Genomic DNA, 22,785 nt, shown 5'->3' with positions numbered 1-22,785 from the left:
AAAAAAAAAAACGAACAACAAAAATGGACTGTATGGGAAAGGGGTGCGTCGTCTCAAGGGCCAGGGACCAGAATCCTCTGGAGACGCAGCTGGGAGCCAGTCTGACCGCAGGCTGCTGTTTCTCCCTGTGCAGCTGCTCTCTGCCCAGGTTAGGGAACACAGCTTCAAAGGCTTGCGAAGGAATCTTAGGCAACAATGGCCCATCAGTAGCATCCTGACCGTGTTAAAATCATCAGGCCAGAGCTCTCGCTGTGACACAGTGGGTTAAGAATCCGACCGCAGCAGCTTGGTGGATACGGAGGCACGGGTTCAATCCCCAGCCCCAGCCTGGCAGTGGGTTAAGGATCCGGCGCTGCTGCAGCTGCAGTGTGGGTTAAAGCTGTGGCTCAGATTCAATCCCTGGCCTGGGAACCTCCATATGCCACACGTGCGGTGAAAAAGGAAAAAAAAAAATCCACGTGTCAAACCCAATGAAAAACAGTTTTAACAATAATTGTTTTAAAAAAGAAAAGAAAAGAGTCTCTTTCTTTACGTTTGCATCAAAACACAAACGCGGCGAGAAGCTCCATAATATAACGCAACCCTTGAATAAAAGTTAACTTCATAATAAGAGAAGTAACAGGACTGCCCGGCTGTTAGCGGGAGAATATGCAATCAAGTTAGACGAATAAATAAGAAAAGCAGAGAATAAATAAGAAAATAAATAAGAGAATAAATAAGAAAAGTGGAGAGCAGCAAATCCCCTTTGTGTGCACCCAGTGGCTTTTCCTCCAGGTTGAGTGACCGTCACCTGTCCCCATTGCGGGAGCTTTGAACTGCACCAGCCGCGTCCACCCTCCTCACTCAGGGGCCAGACCTTAGTGCCCCTGCAGGAAACTCCACAGAAAGTCTGAAAACTCAAGGAAGGTTCATTTACTTTAATTTACATCATGCAAAAGGTGTCTGTGCAGCTGGGACATCGCCCTGCCGTCCCCACAGCCGGCCCTGGCCACCCTTTAAGAGTGGACTTGTCACGTCCCCATCAGGCTGGCCTGCTTGGCAAGGACCATAACATTGCTGCAGCAGCATCCTGCTCGCAAGTGCGAGTCAATGGACTAGCCTAACGTGATCACTGCCGTGGTTACCTTAACGGCTCCTCTTTACTTTCTCCGCTTTTTTTGCTTTTCTAGGCTCAGGCCCAAGGCATTTGGAAGTTCCCAGGCCAGGGGTCAAACTGGAGCTACAGTTGCCAGCCTACACCACAGCCACAGCAATGCCAGATCCGCGCTGCATCTATGACCTAAATCACAGCTCACAGCAATGCAGGATCCTTAACCCACTGAGCAAGGCCAGGGATCGAACCCGTGTCCTCATCAGATTTGTTTCCGCGGAGCCACAATGGGCACTCCTCCTCGTTACTTGTTAAAAAGGCTTTCCTTGAAAAATGAAAATGCATGAAAATGAAAGGATTCACTCCTGGGTACCTTAAAATGGTGACTGTCGTATCTATCAGTAAACCAAAAATGTGGCAGCCATCAAGCCAGCACGTTACAGCGGCCCCCACGGCAAGCCCCAAGGGAACTCAGGATGGGAACGAAGAACGCCTGCCATCTAGCGGTCAGTTGCTGCAGACACACACACACACACACACACCCTCCCCCAGGTGTTCCCCCCCCAACACACACACACCCCAAGGTGCCCCCTGGGGAGACTCAGGATGAGAAGAGCAGGAGACTGGCCCCAGAGACGGAATGATTTCAGTGAGCCCAGACTCCGCGTCGTCCCACACTCAGAAAAGCACAAATTTCATTCCTCTGAGATCTCTGCTTTTCTTTCACTAACAGTAATCCTTCCATGTTCCCCCTACCTGGTCTTTGGTTATAAAAACTTCTGTAATCCTGGCTCCCCTTCTTGCCTCTTTGGAACAGTTTCTCAGGGTGCGCTGAGATGCTGTGTCCCAGGCTTGGAGGCCTCAGAACATCCGCCAAGTAAAACCTAACTCTCCACGTCAGGTTGTGCTGGGGGTTTTTTGTTTTGTTTTTTTCCAGTCAACACTACATTTGCAGCTTTGTATTCAGAGACCTTCCAATACCATCTGCAGCCAGACCCTGGGAGGCTGGATGACTTTTTTTTTTCCCCTAAGTGTGAAAACCTAACCACACCCCCCTATAGAAGCTGTTAAGAGAGACAAGGTGGTCCCCCCGGCTCCCAAGTGGGCACTTACCCTGCAGTGAATGACAACCACGTGCTGGGGGTCGCTGTTCAGCCAGGCCTCCTGCGCCTTGCAAATGGTACACACCTTATCCAGGGGCGGCGCGTGCAGCTCGGGCCAGCCCACGTCCAGGGTCTGCAGGGACAGAGAGAGAAGGAGCTGCCTGCTTCCCATCTCAGAAGCCCCAGGAAGCCGCCTCACGACGGTCTGCTCAGTTTCCCAAAATATTCCATTTTAGAGTAAAGACTAGGGGGGCATGTTCCTTTTCTAAAACTTCAGGGGAACTGTGGCCAGCCTCCTTTACTGGAAAGGAAAATATGAAGGATTATGTTTCCCCAGGAGACATCCACTCCGCGTCTTATCTGCTTTTCTGCAGCTGGAATGACAATTCTAGAAAGGGCTTTCGGGAGCCACTCATGGGGCAGGGCTCACGCGGAGAGGCCCAGGCCTGGCAAGATCTGAAACAGGAGTTCTTGGCCGGAGCTGCTGCCAAAATTCCTCCCCGCAGACTAAAATCGCAGTTTGGGAAAGTGCAGTGAGCCGTTCCTCCACAGGCCATGCGGGCGGGTAACTTGGGAGCTGGAGACGCCTACACAGTGTCACTCCTGCAGGAGAGGAACCTGCCAGGAAGGCCTTCAAGCCCAGGGTGCAATTCAGGAACAAAGAAAGTCATCACCACGTGACAAGAAACCCAGCAGGTCTGTATGCAAAAAACCAGCCCCTCTGAGCCACCTGACTCACACACGCCCGGCTCTGAACCTGCCGACGTGCAGGGCTGTGACTTCTGCTTAGCTTCTTTTTTAAGCGGGGCAGAGACACAGAACTCTGCCTGATTACAAAAGCAACAGAAATTGTGTAAAATGATGGGAAGATTCCAAAAACTGCCAGAAGCAGGGAGAGGCACACACCCCTTCTGCCACTCAGACCTAAAGGCCACTACCTTACATTGTTTTTCCGTGTACACTGGGCATAGGTGAAGTACTATTATACACAAAGTCTAGACTGCATTAAAACAGGCAATTCATCCTCCTCCTATTTACATATTCTAGTGGCTGCAAAATATTTCACCATATGGAACACATATACCTGTATATATTATATAATATACTGTAACTTCGTCAATCTTAAAAATTTCCCCCTAAATCTTTGCTATTTAAAAAGAATAACAGGGGGAGTTCCCGTTGTGGTTCGGCGGGTTAAGAACCCGACTAGTATCCATGAGGATGTGGGTCCAATCCCCGGCCTCACTCAGTGGGTTGAGGATCCCACATTGCTGTGAACTGTGGTGTAGGTCACAGACCTGGCTGGGATCTGGCGTTGCTGTGGCTGTGGTGTAGGTCAGCAGCTGCAGCTCCGATTCAACCTCTAGCCTGGGAACTTCCGTATGCCTTGGGTGTGGTCCTTAAAAAAAAAAAAAAAAGGAAAGAAAAAAAAAAAGAAGAAGAATGGGGAGTTCGCACTGTGGTACTTCAGGTTAAGGACCCAACTGCTGCGGCTCCAGTCACTGCAGAGGCTCAGGTTTGATCCCCAGCCCAATGCAGTGGGTTAAGGATCCACTGTTGCTGCAGCTGTGGTACATACAGGTGGCAGCTGTAGCTTCTATTCAGTCCCTGGCCGTGGAACTTCCACGTGCTCCAGGGCCCACCACAGAAATAAAATAATAATGGACGGTAGGGTGGCGCGTGGCTGTACCGAAGTGGCAGGAGGGAGACCTTTGAGGTGAAAATGGTCTGGATTTGACTGTGGTGCTGGTGACACAAATCTACAAGGAATGAGATGGCACACATCTCACACACACACATCGCACGCGCGCACACACACATGCACACACACAGCTGCTACACGCAAACTCAGTGGAAGCTGCATGCAGTCTGTGGATTGTAATAAGGTCAAATTCCTGGCATTAATACTTTATTGCAAGTTATACAAGATGTTACCTCTGGGGAAGACTGGGTCAGGGGTATTATTTCTTCAATTTCCTATAAATTTAAAACTATTTCAAACTAAAAAAAAAAATTTCAATTAAGAAAAATCAGCCATGGATTTGAACAGTTCCTAATACCCCTCATTAAGTCAGATCCCACAAAGATTTGCAACAAACCCTTTCTGCACAAGCAGGATAAGCATCATGACATTTAACAAAACTCAGAATATAAAGGCGAAGGTCCCTACCTTTGGGTTAAGCTTCGTAAGGTCATACCTCTTTTCTGAAAGGTTTAATACCTACAGAGGGGAAATCAGAAGCCATTAGACAAATCACTGTCCTCGGAGATCAAAGAGGAAACAATGCATCTCACACGCTGTTTGCCTTTGAGACACGGAGGATTATAAAACCTTGAAAGGGGGAGTTCCCATGGTGGCTCAGCGGTAGCAAACCCGACTAGTACCCATGAGGATGTGGGTTCGATCCTGGCCTTGCTCAGAGGGTCAGGGATCCAGCACTGCCGTGAGCTGTGGTGCAGGTCACAGATGTGGCTTGGGTCCCACGTTGCTGTGGCTGTGGTGTAGGCCAGCAGCTGTAACTCTGGTCTGGGAACCTCCTATGCCGTGAGTGCGGCCCTAAAGAAATAAAACAAAATATTGGAAGGGATAGATTATATAATTGCCATGGAATGAAAAAGAAACAAATGCACTCAAGTCAGCACACGTATCCCATGGGACTGGCCTCGGCCCCGAAAGCCTGGGCTTCCAGGAAGGACGCAGCACAGCGAGGGGCCCAGACCCACGTGCTGGCCGCCCCTCGAGGGAAGAACACGGGAGGGCCACTCTTTGGAGGCTGAGGACAGCGGAGACGAGGGGCTGCACGTGGGGTGGGGGCCCGCGGTTCCTCTACCCCAGAGCAAGCTCTCCTGCACCTCGGACCGTGGGCCCTGCGGGAACCCACCTACGTGGCCAAGGCCTGGGGCCGGACAAGACAGTCGCCCTGGCCGGTGGCACTGAACAGTCGTGGGTGGGGAGGGCAGCGGCCTGTCAGAGCCCCCCCATTCAGAGGTGGGGAGACACGTGCTCACCTCGGGGTTCTTAACGTGCACCTGGGTCTTCCTTCGGACTTTTCACAAACGTCCTTGTCCCAAGACAAGGTGGGGACGCACCCCCTCGCCATTTTGCAAGGGGAGGCTCTGGCCTGACGGGGCCCCGCCCGAGTGAGGGGAAGAACTGGCCCAGCCCCCAGCCCGGACCCCGGTCCCAGGCCCCCGAGGGCTCTGGGTGGACAGGAGGTGGGGTGGGGGACTGTGTGACCACCTCCTGGGCGGGACATCAGGAGGGGGAGACAGCTCCCGCCACGCCTGCGGCCCTGAGAGAGAGGACGGGGTGGGACCATCTCAGGGGCTGGACCCCAGCCTCCCGCCTGTCACCGGCCCTGCCGAGGGCTGGCGTCAGCGCTCCGCTCCGGCTCGGACCGCTCCGGGTGGGGGCTGCTGGAAGCCACCCAGAGGTCACCTCCCTCTGCTCTGCCTCTGGGGCCACCCGCCCGGCCACCGCCCAACAGTTTAGTCCTCTGAGCAGACCGATAAGGATGACAATGAGAGTCTTGTCGGTTTAGGGCAAAGATTAGTGGCCCTAAGGAGATAAAGAGGCCTCCCGGGGGCCGGCCCAGGGAGGCGCGAGGAGCCGTAACTGAACCAGAGATCACATCACAGGGGACGGAGCCGCGGCCGCACCACCCGGCCGTGGGAACATGAAGGCCGCGTGGCGAAGGGGGGACCGGGAAGCCTCGGGTGCGGGTCCCGCCCACAGCGTCTGACCAGGCGGATGCTGGCGTCCCGAGCGCCCACCCTCAGGCCTGGCTGACGGCAGCAGGAGGGAGAGGACGGGACCTCTGATGCCAGCAAGGCCAAGCCCGCCGGCAGGCAGGAGAGCGGTGCCCTCGGGGCACATGGGCCAGGAGCTTGGCTGGGGAGACCCGGGCGCCCACAGCATAGCAGGCAGCGCAGGCGGGCCTCTCCCTGCGGCTCTGAGAGGCCCCGACACAGGGGCACCGCTGCTGAGCTGCAGCAAACTCGGGGTCTTCCCAGCTTTACCCACGCTCAGTGTGCCCAGCGTCCCCGCGCTCAGTGTCCCCAGCGTCCCCGCGCTCAGTGTCCCCACTCACCAAGTAGTTGTCGCCGTGCTTGGACCGCAGCATGCGCGTCACCTCCTGCAGGCTGTGCAGGTACGACTCCTCGGCGCAGCCGGCGGGGAAGGACACGGCGATGATGCGCTCCGTGATGTAGGTGAGGTCCAGCTCGCGGCCGTCCTCCATGGCGGGGCGCGGCGCGGGGGGCCTGGAGGGGAGGCGGCTTTCAGCAAAGGGGCCGAGAACCGGGACGGAGGGCCAGGTCCACGGCCGGGCCTGCTTCCAGGCCTCTGGGGGTTTGCCGCGTCTGCAGCCTACGTTCTGCCCATCACAGGAGGGCACGTTTCCCTAACAGTTGCCACGGGGCACCGCAAGCCAGGAGCGGGGAATGAACAGAGAATAGGGTGGTGGCAGGGCTCCCGGGCCTGGTGGGAAGCCCGCAGAGGGAGGGCTGGCGGGGGATGGGGGCGGGCAGGTGGGAGGGGTGCAGAGAGCCTGGACCTCAGACGGAAGAGCTTTCCTGGCTCCGGGGGTCAGAAGGGCCTGAGGCAGCAGGGGAGGGAGCCCACTGGGTGGGATGGGAGTCTAGAGGTGACGAGCCCTGCCTGCAGGCGGCATCCTGGGGCAGGTGCACAGTGCGCGGCCCCGAGGGGGGCCGGCGGCCTGTCCTGCAGAGGGGACGAGCCAGGCCAGGAGGGATTCCAGCAGCAGCCGGGAGGCCTGAGAAGGGCTGTGAGGGGAGGACCCAGGGAGGCTGGCGGATGTGGGGAGAGCCGGGGGCGGTGAGCCAGGGGCAGTTCCTCCTTCTTGGCTCATCACGGCCTGTGCTGTGGGACCTGTCGAGCGCCCCTCCCAGGAGAGGCCCAGGGGCCGAGGGGGTGGCAGGAGTGGCAGGGGAAGGTCCCAGGGAGAGGTGACAGGGTCAACCCCAGAGCTGAGAGCCCACCGTGAAACCATGGAGGGCTGCAGGACAGTCGCAGGAAGGCAGTCCCAGTCCATCAAACTGCCCGCCTCCCCAGCTTGAGGGGTCTGTAGTTGTCTGTTTACTACCCCAGTTCAAATCTGACACTCGGCTACCCTCTTCCATCCATATCCTCTGCTACCTCCTCCAACACTTTGAAGAAATCCCAGATATTACATGGGCTGTCATTTACAAGTATTTTTGCATTTATTTCTAAAAGACGAAGACATTTTTTAGAAATATCTACAATGCCATTATCACACCTACAACAAGCAATAATATCCTCAGCTATCCAATACCATAAATTATTTTTTTTAAAACTGGGTTACTCAAATCTCCACCATCACCAGGATTTTTTTTTTCTCTATTCTACTCACCAGACATGGATGTAAAACAGTTTTGATGACTTTAAAAAAAATCAAGTCACATTTTTTGACCCTGGTATTAAAAAAATAAAGAGCTTATTCCACTGCTAGAGTCAATTCTGCCCCCCCCCGTACATTTCACAATCAAATCACAGCTTCATTATTTGTTGAATGTTCCACAGTCAATCAGGGTTTCTTCTTTTTTTCTTCTTTTTATGGCCACACCTGCAGCACATGGAAGTTCCCAGGATAGAGATCAAATTCAAGCCGCATCTGCAATCTACACAGCAGCTTGTGGCAACACCGGATCCTTAACCCACTGAGCGAGGCAAGGGCTCGAACCCGCATCTTCAGGGAGACTACCTCAGGTTCTAAACCCCCTGAACCACAGCGAGAACGCCACGACCAGGGTTCTGAATGCTGGGCGATCACATCCAGGAAAAGGGATAGAAACCTGCCATTTATCAACCTTGAGCATCTATTTGCAAAACTGAAAACAACACTAAGATTCCTACAGAGTAAAATGCCACCACGTCCGGGCTGCCTCTGGGACATGTGACCCCAGGCCAGAGGCACACGCCGTGACGGACACTCACCTGGACGGTCTGTCACGGCACGGAGAAGCGGGTGGTGAGGACACCTCCGGAGCCTGCCAACGACAAAACACAGGCCATTCGCAAGTCTCCCGTCCCGCCAGCCCGCACAGCACAAACCCCACAGAGAAGGAAGGACGACGGCCGCTCCGAGGTTTAATCGTAAAGGGTACGTCAGACCCTGGAACTACGGGCTCATCTCATCACCAGGGAGGGCCGCCAGCTTATCGGGTTATCTGGGCCCTAAGACTGCAGATCCCAGCCGACACGATTCCACGAAGCACCAGCAGGGTGACAGCAGCACGACAGCCCCCGGTCAGGGCCAGGGAAGCGGTCCCGACCCTTGCAAAGGCTTGTCCTTGCGCACGACAGGGGCTCGGTCAAGGCCGGCATCATTCCTGTCACTGGTGTCGGGAGTGACTTGAGAGGATCAGTTAATGACTTCGAGTAAACTCATAGTTTTTTCTACTCTTTTTTTTTTTTTTTTTTTTTCCTTTTTGGCCGCATGGCGCTCCCAGGCCAGGAATCAGATCCAAGCAACAGCTGCAACCTACTCGGCAGCTTCGGCAACGCTGGATCCTTATCCCACAGTGCCAGGCCGGGGATGCAACCTGCGTCCTGGCGCTGCAGAGACACCTGCAATCCCTTTGTGACACAGCGGGAACTCCTCTACTTTTTTTTTTTTTTTTCAAAAAAGCTTATCCAACTGTGAAAAAAACTTGATTGTAATTGCTGTACAGTTTACACATGACGCTTTTGTGTGTGTGGCGTGTGTGTCTAGTGTATTGTGTGTAGTATGTGGCGTGTATGTGGAGTGTATGGTGTGTGGTGTGTATGGGGGGGGTGGCTATGTGCACACCTGTGTTCCAGGTTGTGCTACCATCTGTACACTGCAGGAGGTGCACCCAGCAACTTTTGGAGAAGGACTCAGCCCCAGGTTTCAGAGGTGGGGAAGGCGAGACTAAGAGAGCCGTGAGGTCTTGTCAGAGATGGCGGGGGGCGGGGGGACCAAGATGTCCCCGTCACAGCATCCCCGTCACAGCTCTTCTTTTCCTGCTGCCTTCTGAGAGGTCCTCCCTGCCCACTGCACCCCTGGATCCTGCCCCGATGCCCAGCCTGGGACACACTCTGGGTGGGCAGTACTGGGGACAGAGCCTCCCACCCCCGACCCCGACCCTGACCCTGGGGAACCCCTCTCGGACAGGATCTGACACCCCTCCCTCACCTGGTGTCCCACCTGGGCACCCGGCTCACCTTGGCGCCCAAGGTGTGAGATGGAGAGACAGAGAGCAAATACCAACGTTGCTCTGGGGATTGAGGGACAGGCACAGACATTCTCCTGAAGTCACGCAACGTACCCCCAAGCCAACCCCGACCCACAGAGGTCACCACCTCGGCCCCGCCAGAGGCAGGACCTGGAAGGCACCCTCCTCTGTGCACAGACGTGAGCGCGCGCTCTGGGGATGCACGCGCGCTGGTCTCCCCGCCAGGACACCCTCCACTCTGCCCTCCTCGCAGAGGTGTCTGGGATCGACCTGGACACGAACCCCATCGGCGGCAGGAAGCCTGCCCAGCACAGGGTGGGGCCCTGGGGGCTGGACAAACCCAGGCCAGGCACAGCCCTGCAGCCCTGCAGCCCCAGAGAACCAACACGGGCCTCCACGGCCCAAGCCCAGAGACCTGAGCATTCCCCACCCACCTAGAGTCCCTGCCCAGCGGCTAGAGGGGCCTGAGAGTGACCCCACCCTCACCATGGCCAGGTCACAGACCCTGACCACTGCCCACTGGGCCTCCAGCCTGCCGTTCCTCCCAAGGACCGCATCTCCCTCGGGACTCAGCCACCGGTCTCATGGTCAGAGGACCCTGCTGGTTTTAAGCGAAGCAGGTCCCCAGCGGGAGGCGCAGGCTGCTGTGGGCTGTCCGTCAATTCCAGCAGCGTTGACCACTTTGTTTTAGACTGAGTGTGTAGAAGGAAGGCACACGACATATCTGCAAAGCGGGACAGGTGTGTAATTTATAAACAAGCAAACGCAACGTACTGCATTCTAGTCCACTCAGCCTAGACCCACCGTTCAACCCAAGTGGGTCTCGGCCCGGGGGGGCAGGGATCAAAGCTGGAGATCCCTGCCGTCAACCACCGAGCAGCACAAACAGAGGCTTCTGTCTTCTGACATTTTCAAAACGCCTCTGCATTGTCACTAAGAACCCGAAAACTCCCATCAGCAGGCTGTGCGCACATAACGATAACAAAGCCAAGCGGGAGGAGATAAAGCCCCGACGGGAGGGAAGCAAGAGGGCGTCCGGGGCCCAGCCACCTGCTGATGTCCCCACGCTGACGTGACCGAGCCAGGCTGCCCACCTCTGCCCCCTCCCGCCCCCACCGCCTCGCCTCCACGCTGAGCTGCGAGGGGGCTCCCCTGTCATTCCTGACACACAGAAGCTGAGTTTCAAGGGGGCCACAGAGTCCCATCTTTCCCCACTCCCTCCTCTCCTGGCTTGGCTCAAGGGCTCAAAGAGAGCCGTGTTAGTTTTGCCCTGTAATTGTAACCAGCCGGAGCATCACGACTCTTCCTGCTCCAGAAGGCACAGGGACAGCAGCTTCTGGGCCCAGGGAAGTGCCAGGAGGGCAGTACCCACCCTCCCCACAGCCCACAGCTTCACGGAGGGTCCTAGCCAGCCGGCCCCCAGCAAGTCCTCAGCTCCCACTCCTCTGCAGGAGCTAGATGATAAGGACTGAGATAGACGGCAAATAGAAGATTAAGAGGTGACACAGACACACAGGTGCAGCCAGAGGATGCGATAGATAATGCAGTCGCACACGTACGTGAAAGATGAGTAAACAAACGCATTCGTATCTACAAACAAACAATACAGTCAGAAGGTCAGGCCTGCCCTCCCCCCCAAGCCCATCATTTCTCTGTGTCCCCCCCCCACTTTAGACTGAGGTAACGCCCACGGACTTAGAACAATCAGACACCAGCCATAGAGTAAATTTGTGAATAAAACGGGAACTCTTTTTTTTTTTTTTTTTTAAGGGCCACACTCACTGCACATGGAAGTTCCCAGGCCAGGGGTCAAATCAGAGATGCAGCTGCCGGCCTACACCACAGCCACAGCCACGCCAGATCTGAGCCACATCTGTGATCTGCACCACAGCTCATGGCCACGCCGGATCCTTAACCCACTAAGCGAGGTCAGGAATCAAACCTGCATCCTCACGGAGACTAGGCGGGGTGGGTACCGCCAAGCCACAACGGGAACTCAAGAGGGAACTCTTTTTTTTTTTTTTGTCTTTTTTTTTTGCTATTTCTTGGGCCGCTCCCGCGGCATATGGAGGTTCCCAGGCTAGGGGTCCAATCGGAGCTGTAGCCACCGGCCTACACCAGAGCCACAGCAACGCGGGATCCGAGCCTCGTCTGCGACCTACACCACAGCTCACGGCAACACCGGATCGTTAACCCACTGAGCAAGGGCAGGGATCGAACCCGCAACCTCATGGTTCCTAGTCGGATTTGTTAACCACTGCGCCACGACGGGAACTCCAAGAGGGAACTCTTGAAGGCAGGCCCTTCATGCCTTCCAGCACTGCCTCCACCACCCCCACCCCACCCCCCCATCACCTAACTGGATGACAAAGGCTGGAAGCGCCACATACTGACAGTCCACCCCAGCCTGCCAGGACTGGACTGGACTGGCCACCACTCGGGAGAGGAACACACAGGGAGGGGCACAGCACCGCTTGGCGCGGGGGTGGGGCAGTGTGGGAGGTGGGCTGAGGGTCTCTGCAACTCCGGGGGCGCGTGGCCAGTGCCAAGGCCCTGAGGAGGGACTGTCTGCAGCCAGGGAACCAGCAGCCGGGATGGGGGGTGGGGAGGAGAGTGAGGGGGTAGGACCCCTAGGATGAAGAGGGGAGGCCCTCCGGCCAGTCCAGGGCCCCCGAGAAGCTGGAGAGAAAGCCTCCTGGACCCCGTTCCTCGCCGCCCTGCCCCTGCCCCCAGAGCAGGCAGCTGTGCCAGGGCCGCAGGGCCTGGGCTGCAGCTCACATGGAGGGCAGCAGCGTCCCACCGCCCCGTCCTGTAAGAGGGCACAGGTGACCAAGGTCAGGAAGCAGACCCACTCGTGGTCCGCCACCAGCTCCCAGCAGGACCCCAGGGAGCAGACGTGACTGTCCCACTTCATAGGCTGGGAGAGAAGCACTCAGCACCCGGACGTGTCTAGAATCACACAGCAAAGAGGCAGCAGCAACTTCTGACACCGACTCTGGACTCCTTCCCCCCACTCCAGCCCCCCACGCCCCCCCCACTTCCTGCCCTGCCTGTCCCTGAGTCAGACTGAAATCAGGGAAGTTAGAGGAGCTTTTCCCAGGGAAGTTGGTCTCACCCTCAGCCCAAGAAGAGAGAAACAGTGACTGAGGCACCACTTCTTTTTTTTTTTTCCCCCCTGTCTTTTTAGGGCCACACCCATGGCATATGGAAGTTCCATATGGGGTCAAATTAGAGCGGAAACCACCAGCCTACACCACGGCCACAGCAACACCAGATCTGAGCCTCGTCTGCAACCCACACCACAGCTCAGCGCAAGGCCGGATCCTTAACCCGCTGAGCGAAGCCAGGGATCAAACCTGAGTCCTCATGGATACTAGTCAGATTCTTTTTGGCTGAGGCGCCACTTCTAAGCCAGCTCCTGTGATTCAATGGACACGAAGTCCTGCAACAAGGAAAACTTCATTCTGGGGCTGTATGTGGAACGAAGCAGATGCTGTATCAGTGACAAGACCCGGATACCCTGGATAGAAGCCCCTGGGTGGCCCAGGAGGTCCTGCGCTGCCGCTGATGGAAAGGGGCCGGGCCCACGTCCACTGGAAGGGCCGACCTTGCAGAAACATGGTGCTGGTCAGGAAGGTGCCACATGCTCTGGCTCTGGGCATCTTGACCCAGAAGCAAAGAATTCACTACTCTTGGGGCTAAAAAGCCAAAGCCCCCCTTTTTCACTGCAGCACATCTCTTGCCTTAAGAAAGACAGAGAACCAACTCACTACAAGTTTAGGGAAGACGGTCCCTTGCTCACGAGAAACCCTGCACCCTGATCTTGCAGGAGTCTGAGGCCATCTCTCTCCTCCTGGACCCCAGGCCTCCAGATCCGTGCTGCCAACTCCTTGTCTCTTGCTGTTGTGCAAGAGGAAAACTGCCCGCCCGCCTTTCTGGGGAGCCTCTGGAGGCCGAGGGCTCCAGGTCACCTGCTCTCCGTGGACCCGTGCCAGCATCCCAGGATCGCACAGGCGCCTCCTGGTCTCCAAGACCAGCAGCTCCGTCCCCACCCGTCTCTGCCAGGCCCACCCTCCTTCGCCTGTACTCCCTTTGGCACGAGCTTATCACCGCCTGCGACTTCTAAAGGTGCTAAGAAAAAGAAGGAAAAAGACACAGCTGGAATGGGTGGTAAAGGTCAAACCTGTGAAAGGTCACCAGCGACGCCAGGGCTGCCGGAGTGGCCGCCTCTCCTTAAAGGCGCTGCTCATGGCCCAAAGCTCATCTGCTTGGACCACTAAGTGGTCCTGGGACCAGATGAAGCCCCTGGCCTCCCTGGGCATGAGTCCCTTGGCATAAAATGACAGTGTTGTATGCAACGCTCAGAAGGCCCGGCCCAGCCCTGGAGTCCCCAAGTGCACTGATCAGAAGCAGGGACGAGTGGGCACCCCATCAGGTAAAGAGTTAAGACGACCTACTTGGGCGCGGGGGACGCTCTTGTTCAATATCTTTGACATGATGGAAGCTCATTTATTCCGCTAATGGGATTACTTTTATATTTGCAATAGACACAGCAAGAGCACTTCTGCAGCCACGCAGCCACTTCTAAGAGAGAACCTCCATGACATTTGCATGCTGACACTAACTTCTTTATTTTTATTTTTGTTTTATTTTTAGGGCTGCAGCTGAGCCATATGGAAGGTCCCGAGTTGGGGTTCAATCAGAGCTGCAGCTGCCAGCCTCCGCCACAGCCACGGCAACATCAGATCTGAGCTGCACCCACGACCTACGCCACAGCGCACAGCCATGCAGGATTCTTAACCCAGTGAGAGAGGCCAGGGATCGAACCCGCATCCTCACGGACACTATGTCGGGGGCTTAACCCACTGAGCCACAATGGGAACTCCTGACACAAGCTTCTAAGGGAGAACAGGGCTCGGTGCATGAGTTGCCAAGACCACTGGCTGCTCTGCCCAGAGCACTTCTTGGTGACACTGGCCCAAGTATTGCTGAGCGAGAAATGCTTTGCCACTGATAACTGGGCCTGCCTGAGAGGCCAGACTGCTGGAAGGCAGGCTGAGGTTCAGACAGGAGCCACATCCTTCCAGATAACAGGGTGTAAGAAGGACAGCAGGTCTGCTGGGGGGGTGGCAGGGACCATGGGGTGAAAAGGCCACAAGCTTGCCTGGAGCCAAAGCCAAAGCCACCCCCCCGCCCCCCCCTCCGTCCACAGGAGGCGGTCCAATGCCCCCCAAGCGCACACCCAGCTCTAGGTCACACCCTGCAGGCCCCGCCGGGCTGAATAAACACACGCCCAGGGGCCCAGAGGCGCCCCTGTGCTTCCAGACCGTGGACGGTGGGGGCGGCGGGGCGGCCGGAGGATCTGCATTCCGGGGGCAACACCACCGCCCAGGAGATGCCGGACTCCCCAGGGCAGGAGGGGGTCCCAGCTCCCAGGCCCCCCGCTGACCTGAGGCTTGTGAGGCAAGTTCTTCAAATCCAGTGGGGATTCAGGTTTTTTGACCTTTGTCATTTTTTCACTGATTATCCGCACACATCAAATGTTTCTGCAGCCTCGTGAGGTCGTGACAAACTCAGAGGCGGTCCAAGTGTGAATTCCACCCCCTGGCAGCTGTAGCCTTGGGCCAGGGAGCTGAGGAGCCTCAGTGATCTCATCTCTCCAATGGGCTCAGCGATGCCACCCTGAAAGACTGTCCCCTGAACAGTGACAGACGCTGGGAGTCTGCCTGGCACTCGGGACAGACAGGTACCGCGCACGGCAGACCTCTGCTGAGCCTTTTCTGTAGGCGTCCCTGGCCAGGTGCGCAGTGTCCGGGACAGGCTACTGCTTGGCATCCAGCAGCTCAGGGTGGACCTGGGGCATCATGAACCCAGAAAGTGGAGTGCCCTGGGCAGGGGTGGCACAGAACTAGAGGACACAGGACTGCAAGAACCTTGAGGCTCATCTGCTCCAAGCCCCAAAGGGACCCATGAATCTGCTGCAGGTGGATTCAGCCTGGCCTCATCTGGAGCAGGGAGCTCACTCCCTCTGGGACAGCGCAGGCCACTTCTAGAAGGTCTGCCTTGGAGTTCCCACTGTGGCACAACGGGAGCAGCAGCCTCTTGGTAGCACTGGGTCTCGGGTTCAATCCCTGGCCCCCCACAGTGGGTTAGGGATCCGGCATTGCTGCAGGTGCAGCTTAGGTTGCAGCTGCGGCTCGGATCTGATACCTGGCCCAGGAACTCCACATGCCACAGGCTGGCCAAAAAAGAAAAATAAGTACATAAATAATTTTTTTAAAATAGAAAAAAATATAGAGTTCCTGTTGCGGCTCAGCGGGTCACGAACCCAGTTGGGGGGACTAGAATACATGACGATGCAGGTTCAAACCCTGGCCCTGCTCACTGGGTTAAGGATCTGGCATTGCTGTGAGCTGTGGTGTAGGTTGCAGACACTGCTCAAATCTAGCACTGCTGTGGCTGTGGCACAGGCTGGCACCTGCAGCTCCAATTCCACCCCTAACCTGGGAACTTCCATATGACACATACTCGGCCCAAAAAGAAAGGAGAAAATAAAATTAAAAAAAAAAAGACAAAAGATCTGCCTTCTCCTGAGCTGCCCTGTCCGTGCCCCCTGACAACAGCTCAGCCATCCTGGGTGTTACACAAAAAGCCTGGTGCTGTGGATTTTGCCCCTCAAGTACCTGAACGGCTCTCAAATTTCGCCAGGTTTTCATTTCCACAAGAATTCTGAGCTTGGGTTTCAGCCCCAAGACGGACATCGGCTGTAGGACTGATCCCTGATCCTGTCTTTGACCTGGTCAGCAGGACAGCAGAGACCTCGTGACAGGCAGGTGCTGGGAGCCACCCCGGAACCTCCCCGGCCCTCTCCAGGGTGCCACTGCCCGTCCCCGCCAGCCATCCAGGACCCAGGTTTGTCCCTCCAGAGTCTATGGGGCAGTTCAAGGATGAGCCCAGAGCCAGGACCACACCAAGCTGAGCCCCAAGCATCCTGCACCACCTGGAATCCAGGCCTCCGCCACCTTAACAGAACGCCACGTGTTCTCAGCGACCTTGAGCTCATACTTTTTCAAGGAAAAGGTGCAGTGAGTGCATCACAAGACAAACACCCTGATGTTATTCTGGATGCAAGAGCTGACATCATGGAAAAGACACCTTATGACTCTGAGGCCAAGAAGCTCTGCGCCTCCCATAATCATCCATGAGGGGCAGATCACTGGCTTCCTACAGGCTTCTAGAAGAAGTGGTGCTTAACGAACACAACTCAGGAATGACAGCAGCAATGCCCCATGGCCAAGGGCCCCGTGGCCACCTTCTGGGCTTCTCCCTGCAAGCCCTCCAGCCCCAGGTGGCTGTGACTGCAAACCTGCATGGGGACACCCAATGGACATACAGGCAGGGTTGGTCACCAGGCCCCGCTCTCCTTCAGATGAAGGCCTCTGAGAGTACAGGTAACAGAAGTCCGGACTCTCCCGCTGTGTGATCTTGGGGAGGCGTCTTGCCCTCTCTGTGCTTCATGCTCCTTTTTCATAAAATGGGCTACTATCTGCAGCAACTTTCTCTGCAAGGTCACTGTGGGGTGCACACAGCAAAGGCCTGTCACACGCCCAGAACAGGGGCCAGCCCAGAGTAAATGCATTATTAGCATCGACAGCAACATACTCTCATGTGTTTTCTGGGAAACCGTGAGACGGGGCAGGAGGAAAATGAGAATGGAAGAAGAAATGCCTCGCTGAGAATCACTCAGTGGGCAGTGCCCACACGTCAACAGGACAGAAGAGGCCACGGACGCGTCTCCATTAAGATCAGCAGTACCTGTCTTTCTCATGAGCGCGCGCTCACGTGCACACACAGTGGGTCCGGCACAGGCACAAATCAAGCCTGTGTTGGGAGGCTGATGCTAGTGGGGAGGTCCCATTGCCACCAGGTGAAGGGCTGGGACTTGCCCGGCTCAGGAGGCCCTGGGCGACACCACCCCGCCCCTGCCCACCCAGAACAGCCCACCTCGTGGACCTCCTCCCTCACTCTTCATTCTCACCCCGAAGCCGTCTGTCAGTTCTCCCAATCCAGTCACTCCCTCCTGCCCCAGGGCCTTTACACGTGCCCTGCGCAGCCTGGAATGCCCCCACCCCCTTACTCAAGCCCCACCTGGCGCGCGGGGCTCAGATGTCATCTCCCCAGCAGAGAGACCCCTTTGCGTGTTCCATCTAGCCTGGTCTTCTCCACAGCACTGACCTCAACTGCACAGGAACAACTAGTGTGTGAGTTCTTGTCTGAGCTGCACACCCCCCACCCCCAACCCATGACGACCCGGCAGAGGTGCGGGCGGCCCGCTTCCAGATGCGGCTCAGGGCTCAGCGCAGCTCAGCATATGCTGCTCACAGCGCGCGGCCAGACACGGAGGAAGGAAGGGACCGGGCACTGACTCGAGGATGGGGCGGGATGGCCTGGCCACTTTCAGACGCAGGGGGTTACGGACTGACATGGTAGGAATGAATATTGCGTTAGCTTCCTTTCTAGAACCCAAATAAATGTACCCCAATGATTTCAACAAACTTTTCATCTAAGAGAAGCACAGGAGAGGAGGAGTTAAGTCGACACCTTTACACGGTTGTGACATATGGAATCAATGAAACGGGGGGGGGGGGTAACGTGGGAAGAAATTGCCCCTGCACAGCCACGGGCTGAAGCACCAACCCCAGAAACCCAGAGAAAGCAAGGCCCAGGTGTCCCCACGAAGCCGTAAAAGGGGCTCACTGGCTGGATGGGACCCACAGGCGGTGCCACCAGAAACCGGCTACAGTAACACACATTCTCTCCCATGGCTCCCCCACAACCACCCGGCCTCCGCGGAAGCTCTTCGAGACCTTCCCCCACCCCCCCAGCAGGAACCCAGGCGGTGGCGACAGTCCGCTCCAGAAGGGGCACACCCCGACCACCAGGCTCACCCCTCGCTCCTGGCGGTGCCAGGATCCCTGGGCTGGAGCAGGTGACGGCTGCGCTCCTGCTTCCCACGGCCCCTCACCCGCCTCCGGCTGTAGGACGAAGAGCAAATGAAGAAAGACCTTTAGCGGACGCCACACCAGGAACTTGGCAGGGCCTGAGAACACATCAGGGATGCCAGCTTCCCCAGAGCCGCCGGGCCTCTGCTCGCTCCAGCCGTGCTGACCAGTCCTGAAACTTGCCTTGTGAAAGGTCCCGTAAAAAGGAACAAAAGGGACCTTGTTGCATAACCGGAGCCAGATTCACAAGGAAGCACAGGGCCTGGTGGCAGCGCAAAGATGTCCCTGCCAGGCTGGGGACTGGGAGGGGGCTCCATGGAGGAGATGGGCTGAAACACTTCTGCCCACTGTGTTTTTGTTTCTCCAGGAAAAGGGAGGGAAAAATACATTTAAAACCTTTTTCAAGGGCAACAGTTTAGCCACATGCAGTTCAACCATGAAGGCATTCGTTTGTTCTCTCATTCATTCCCTCACTCACCAGCCAACCCACTGGCGGGGTGCAGTGCACCCCCTTCGGAAGCCTCATGCCTGGGTCTGAGGCCCCAGCTGTCTGACCTCTGGAGAGTACCTCTTCGAGACTCAGTTTTCCCATCTGGAAAGCGGGGGTGTCGGGAGGATTAAATAAGGAAACCCCTGCCGAGCTAAGAACAGCCCCGGGCAGGTCACAGGTGCTAAGCAGGTATCAGCTCTGCATTTGAATGCCAGGCAGGGATTGGCCCCTGAAATACACCCCCCCCAAAGGCCCACCCCAAAGTAACCAGCCAAGACCGCAGCACCATCCAGAGAAATCCAACTCAGGGAGGAAATTTTCCCCAAGTCCGACAGCCAGCGAGACCCTGTTCCCTTCCGGAATGAGAATACCAGCAACAATTTCAGATCAGGATGGCCCACTTTAAGAATTTCTGAAGACGGCCCACCTCAAGAATCTTTCTGAACACAAGAGCAGCGATTACCATAAGCTCCTAGAGAAACCTCACAGCCTCTGAAGCCAGGAAGCTAAGGTAACATCATGTTGCCCCCAAGCTCAACTATCCGAAGCAAAGATTTGTTCACGCTGAGATCACGTCTGTGCTGCGTTGTCACCAAACACGCAGGTTCTGAGATGCATAAGCTGGTCTGAACCACGCAGAGGCGGAGGGAGGGAGGGAGGGGGCCCCGGGCAGGCTGTGGAGTCTAAGCTCTCACAGTCAAGTCTGAGGTCCCCAGAGGGGCCGGCCGGGCCGAGGTCCTCAGAAGCGCAGCCCCCAGCAAGCAGCGGCCGGGAGCCAGGGTCGGGCGCAGGCTTTCCATGGAACTTCCACCACCCAGTCCAGCAGAGCGAGGACAGAGGCAAACAGGAGAGGTGCCAGGGACAGGCCCAGGGCCAAGTGCACATGGAGGCCGCTACGGATCCCTCAGGAGCAGGACTTACTGTGCTGGGGAGGGGCGCGCGGCCAGCTTCTCCTTCCAGAAGCAGCCCCTGCTCCTGTCTTGCTCCCTCCCTGAAGTTCAGCAGGAAAGAAGTTTCGGGCTTGGGCACAGGCCTGGGCCAGGGCGGGGACATGGGGCTCCAGCCAAGGGCCGCCTGCCAGGGCCCAGCAGGACCTGGCGAGGGACCAGGAAGGACCGCACTGAGCAGGGGCTGCATCCCCCTGGCCCAGCAGGCACCGAGCTGGCCCCTCGCCCCCCTAAGCTCCCTCAGGAAACCTCCTGTGTTCCCGAGAAGCCAGGAGTCCCTTAACCTCACAGGGGCCCGTCCACCGGCCTTCTGTCTTTTCTGATTAGCCTGAAACCAAGAAACAAACACCAGAACAGTCAAAGCACAGCACTGGACCCCAAAGAAGCTGGACCCAAAGAGCAGGGCACAAAGAAGGGCTACCTCCATTAGCTCCTGCACTTTCATGCTCCTTGGGCTCCGAGTTGCCAGGAGGCCAAACAAAAAGGGAGGTGGTGGCTGGACACACGTCAGGCCATGGGGACAACTGCGGCTTTCCAGGCGACCCAAGCTGTCTGAGGCTGGATTCAATTCTCTCGCTGGACACCCTGGGCTACAAGAGGAAGGGCAGGCAGCACCGGACAGTCGAGGACCCGCCCAGGCTCAGAGCCTTGTCCCCCACTTCCTGCTGTCTACACTGGAGGCTGTTGGGTGGATTCCAGTATTAAGTGGTCAGTTACGTCCCTTAAGTTGGGAAGGCGATTCACCTGGGCTCATGTTACCACTATGTCTCACATGGGGATTCTTTTATGTTTATCAGTTATTCAGTTATGTCGTAACGAGAATATTTCTTTGGATGGAGGACCACAGGGCAGGGCGGGGAGGCCCGGCCGTCAAAACTCTATACCCGGCTCATGGGTGGGGAGGGGGCTACGGAAGGCGTCCTGTGGAGAAGAAGAGGCCCCCACACTCTCTAGAAGCTGAGGAGCTTCGGGCAGGTGTGAGCTCCCCGCAGAGGAGGGGCTTCAGCTGCTGGGACGTGAGCCGGCTCCGGGGGTCCTACAGGCCCTCTGCCCAGGGCCCAGGCCCCCCACCAAGGACGGCCCCCTGAAACCCAGGATCCAGAGGAAAAAGCAGGCCCCCTTTCTGGGAACAGCTCTGAAAAGGTGTTCTTTCTTTATAGGTGAGGCTACTTCCCACATGTAAGATGCTTACAATGGGGGGGGGCGTCCATACAGGACGGTGAATGTGGAATTAAACGCTGGATGACAAGGGGTCACATTCGAGAAAATCCAGACACATGCTGATCAAAATGGAAAGCGAGCCTTGGCTCTTGGGAAAAGCCACGTCGAAGTTTGGGTCCTGGGGCTTGCTGACGGGAATGAAACTCTGTCTCGCCCTTCAAGAACCAAACAGATGAGGTCACATCCAAACTGCCCTGCCGGTCCCCCAAATCTGTTCATGCCAGATGTACTGGCACTTCTGTCCCTGCAGAGTCTAAGGAAATATTGCGCAAACCAACATGTGAGCCTGACACGAAAGGGAGCTTGCTGTTGCTAAGAACGCGGGCGTCCGGGCCTGGCACGGTCCTGGACATGGGGACCCAGCGGGGGTGCGGAAGACATAGGGCACATCCAGACGGCAGGGGCGGCCAGGTCCTCTCCTTTGTCTCTTTAGGCTTCTGTAACACGTGGAGGATGCCCAAACAGGGAATTTTAGAGGACTCACGGTGGGTGTACATTATGCAAAATCGGAACAGGGAGTCCCTGCCCCTGGACCGAACTCAGAGAGAGGGCCACCCCTAAATCGCAGACAGAGGGCGACGGCTGTCTGTCCGATGCAATTAAATGCGAAAGCGAGTAACCTCAGGATTCCACAAGCTAACTGCCATGTCCATCCAAAAACCAGCTACCAATTCTGATCCTCTTCAGTGACAGGTGTGACAGAATGCGAAAGCAAAGTGACGGCATGTGACAAGCATCCTCATCACTGCTGCCGTCGTGTGAACAGAAACAGTTAGAGCCACACACCCCACACTTACTGGAGCCCGGAGTCCATGCTGTGTCCTCCCTGGGCCACTTCTCAGGACCCGTAGGGAACCCATACCATCCCCACTTTACAAAAGGGAGCTGAGGACCAGGCTTGGCCAGGTGAGGCCCCTGCCCAAAGTCACCCAGCCCGTGAGAGGCGGCGCTGGGACTCAAGCTCCGGGCTCTTACTCCTCTAGCACTCCCCTAGCAGTCCCAAAGCCAGGGCCAGTCCGCCCTCAGCCACAGAGGGGAAAGGTCCGCAGGAGAAATGCCCACCATAGGTTCACGGGGAGACAGCGGACAAGGGGACTGGAACTTGTACCCTCTGATGGGCAGGTCAGGGCAAAGGGAGTTCAAGGGGATAACTTGACCGTGGAGCAGTCTGAGGACCTCAAGTCAAGAGCTCATCGACTGTGGTTCACTCTTGCTACCCAAGGTCGTTGTGTTCTAAAGAGTCACCACGGAGTTCCTGCTGTGGCGCAGAGGTAATGAACCCGACTAGCATCCATGAGGACACGGGTTCCATCCCTGGCCTCGCTCAGTGGGTTAAGGATCTGGCGTTGCCGTGAGCTGCAGTGTAGGTTGAAGACATGGCTCAGATCCTGCCTGGCTATGGTTGGGGTGTAGGCCAGCAGCTGTAGCTCCAATTCAACTCCTAGCCTGGGAACTTCCATAGGCCGTGGGAACAGCCCTAAAAAGACAAAAAAAAAAAAAAAAAAAAAAAAACCACAAATAATGAGGATCAACTGTAATGTAACCTATTTAAATTTGTCGATAATTCAACCTTCGATTCACTGAAGATACACCTGGAAAACGTCCTAATTCTAATGTCCCCGTATAAAAAATGTGTCACGTTAACATTATGAAAGAATCACAATCACAGTCTAATCCAATCATGTTTGTAAGC

The 22,785-nt window shown here is 56.4% G+C and overlaps 1 protein-coding gene across 10 annotated transcripts in view; it reads right to left on the bottom strand.

The window, feature by feature from the left end:
- TNS3 (tensin 3) overlaps positions 1 to 22,785 on the bottom strand; it is a 231,497-nt gene that overhangs the window by 116,443 nt on the left and 92,269 nt on the right. For 6 of the 10 annotated variants that reach the window (XM_021079356.1, XM_021079358.1, XM_021079357.1 and 3 more), the window contains 4 exons: positions 8,171 to 8,223; positions 6,285 to 6,456; positions 4,364 to 4,414; positions 2,204 to 2,326 (listed from right to left, as the gene is read on the bottom strand). In XM_021079356.1, the coding sequence (XP_020935015.1) occupies positions 2,204 to 2,326; positions 4,364 to 4,414; positions 6,285 to 6,434 (324 nt within the window). In that variant the 5' untranslated portion in view covers positions 6,435 to 6,456; positions 8,171 to 8,223. Of the gene's footprint in view, positions 1 to 2,203; positions 2,327 to 4,363; positions 4,415 to 6,284; positions 6,457 to 8,170; positions 8,224 to 18,380; positions 19,156 to 19,845; positions 19,933 to 20,292; positions 20,905 to 22,785 lie in introns of those variants that run through there. The other 4 variants (XM_021079355.1, XM_013985796.2, XM_021079359.1 and 1 more) reach the window with 4 other exon arrangements.

Source organism: Sus scrofa, chromosome 18 (assembly GCF_000003025.6).
Source record: "Sus scrofa isolate TJ Tabasco breed Duroc chromosome 18, Sscrofa11.1, whole genome shotgun sequence".
Classification (NCBI taxonomy): domain Eukaryota; kingdom Metazoa; phylum Chordata; class Mammalia; order Artiodactyla; family Suidae; genus Sus; species Sus scrofa.
Note: the sequence above shows the minus strand (reverse complement) of the source record. Positions and strands in the feature narration are given on the sequence as shown.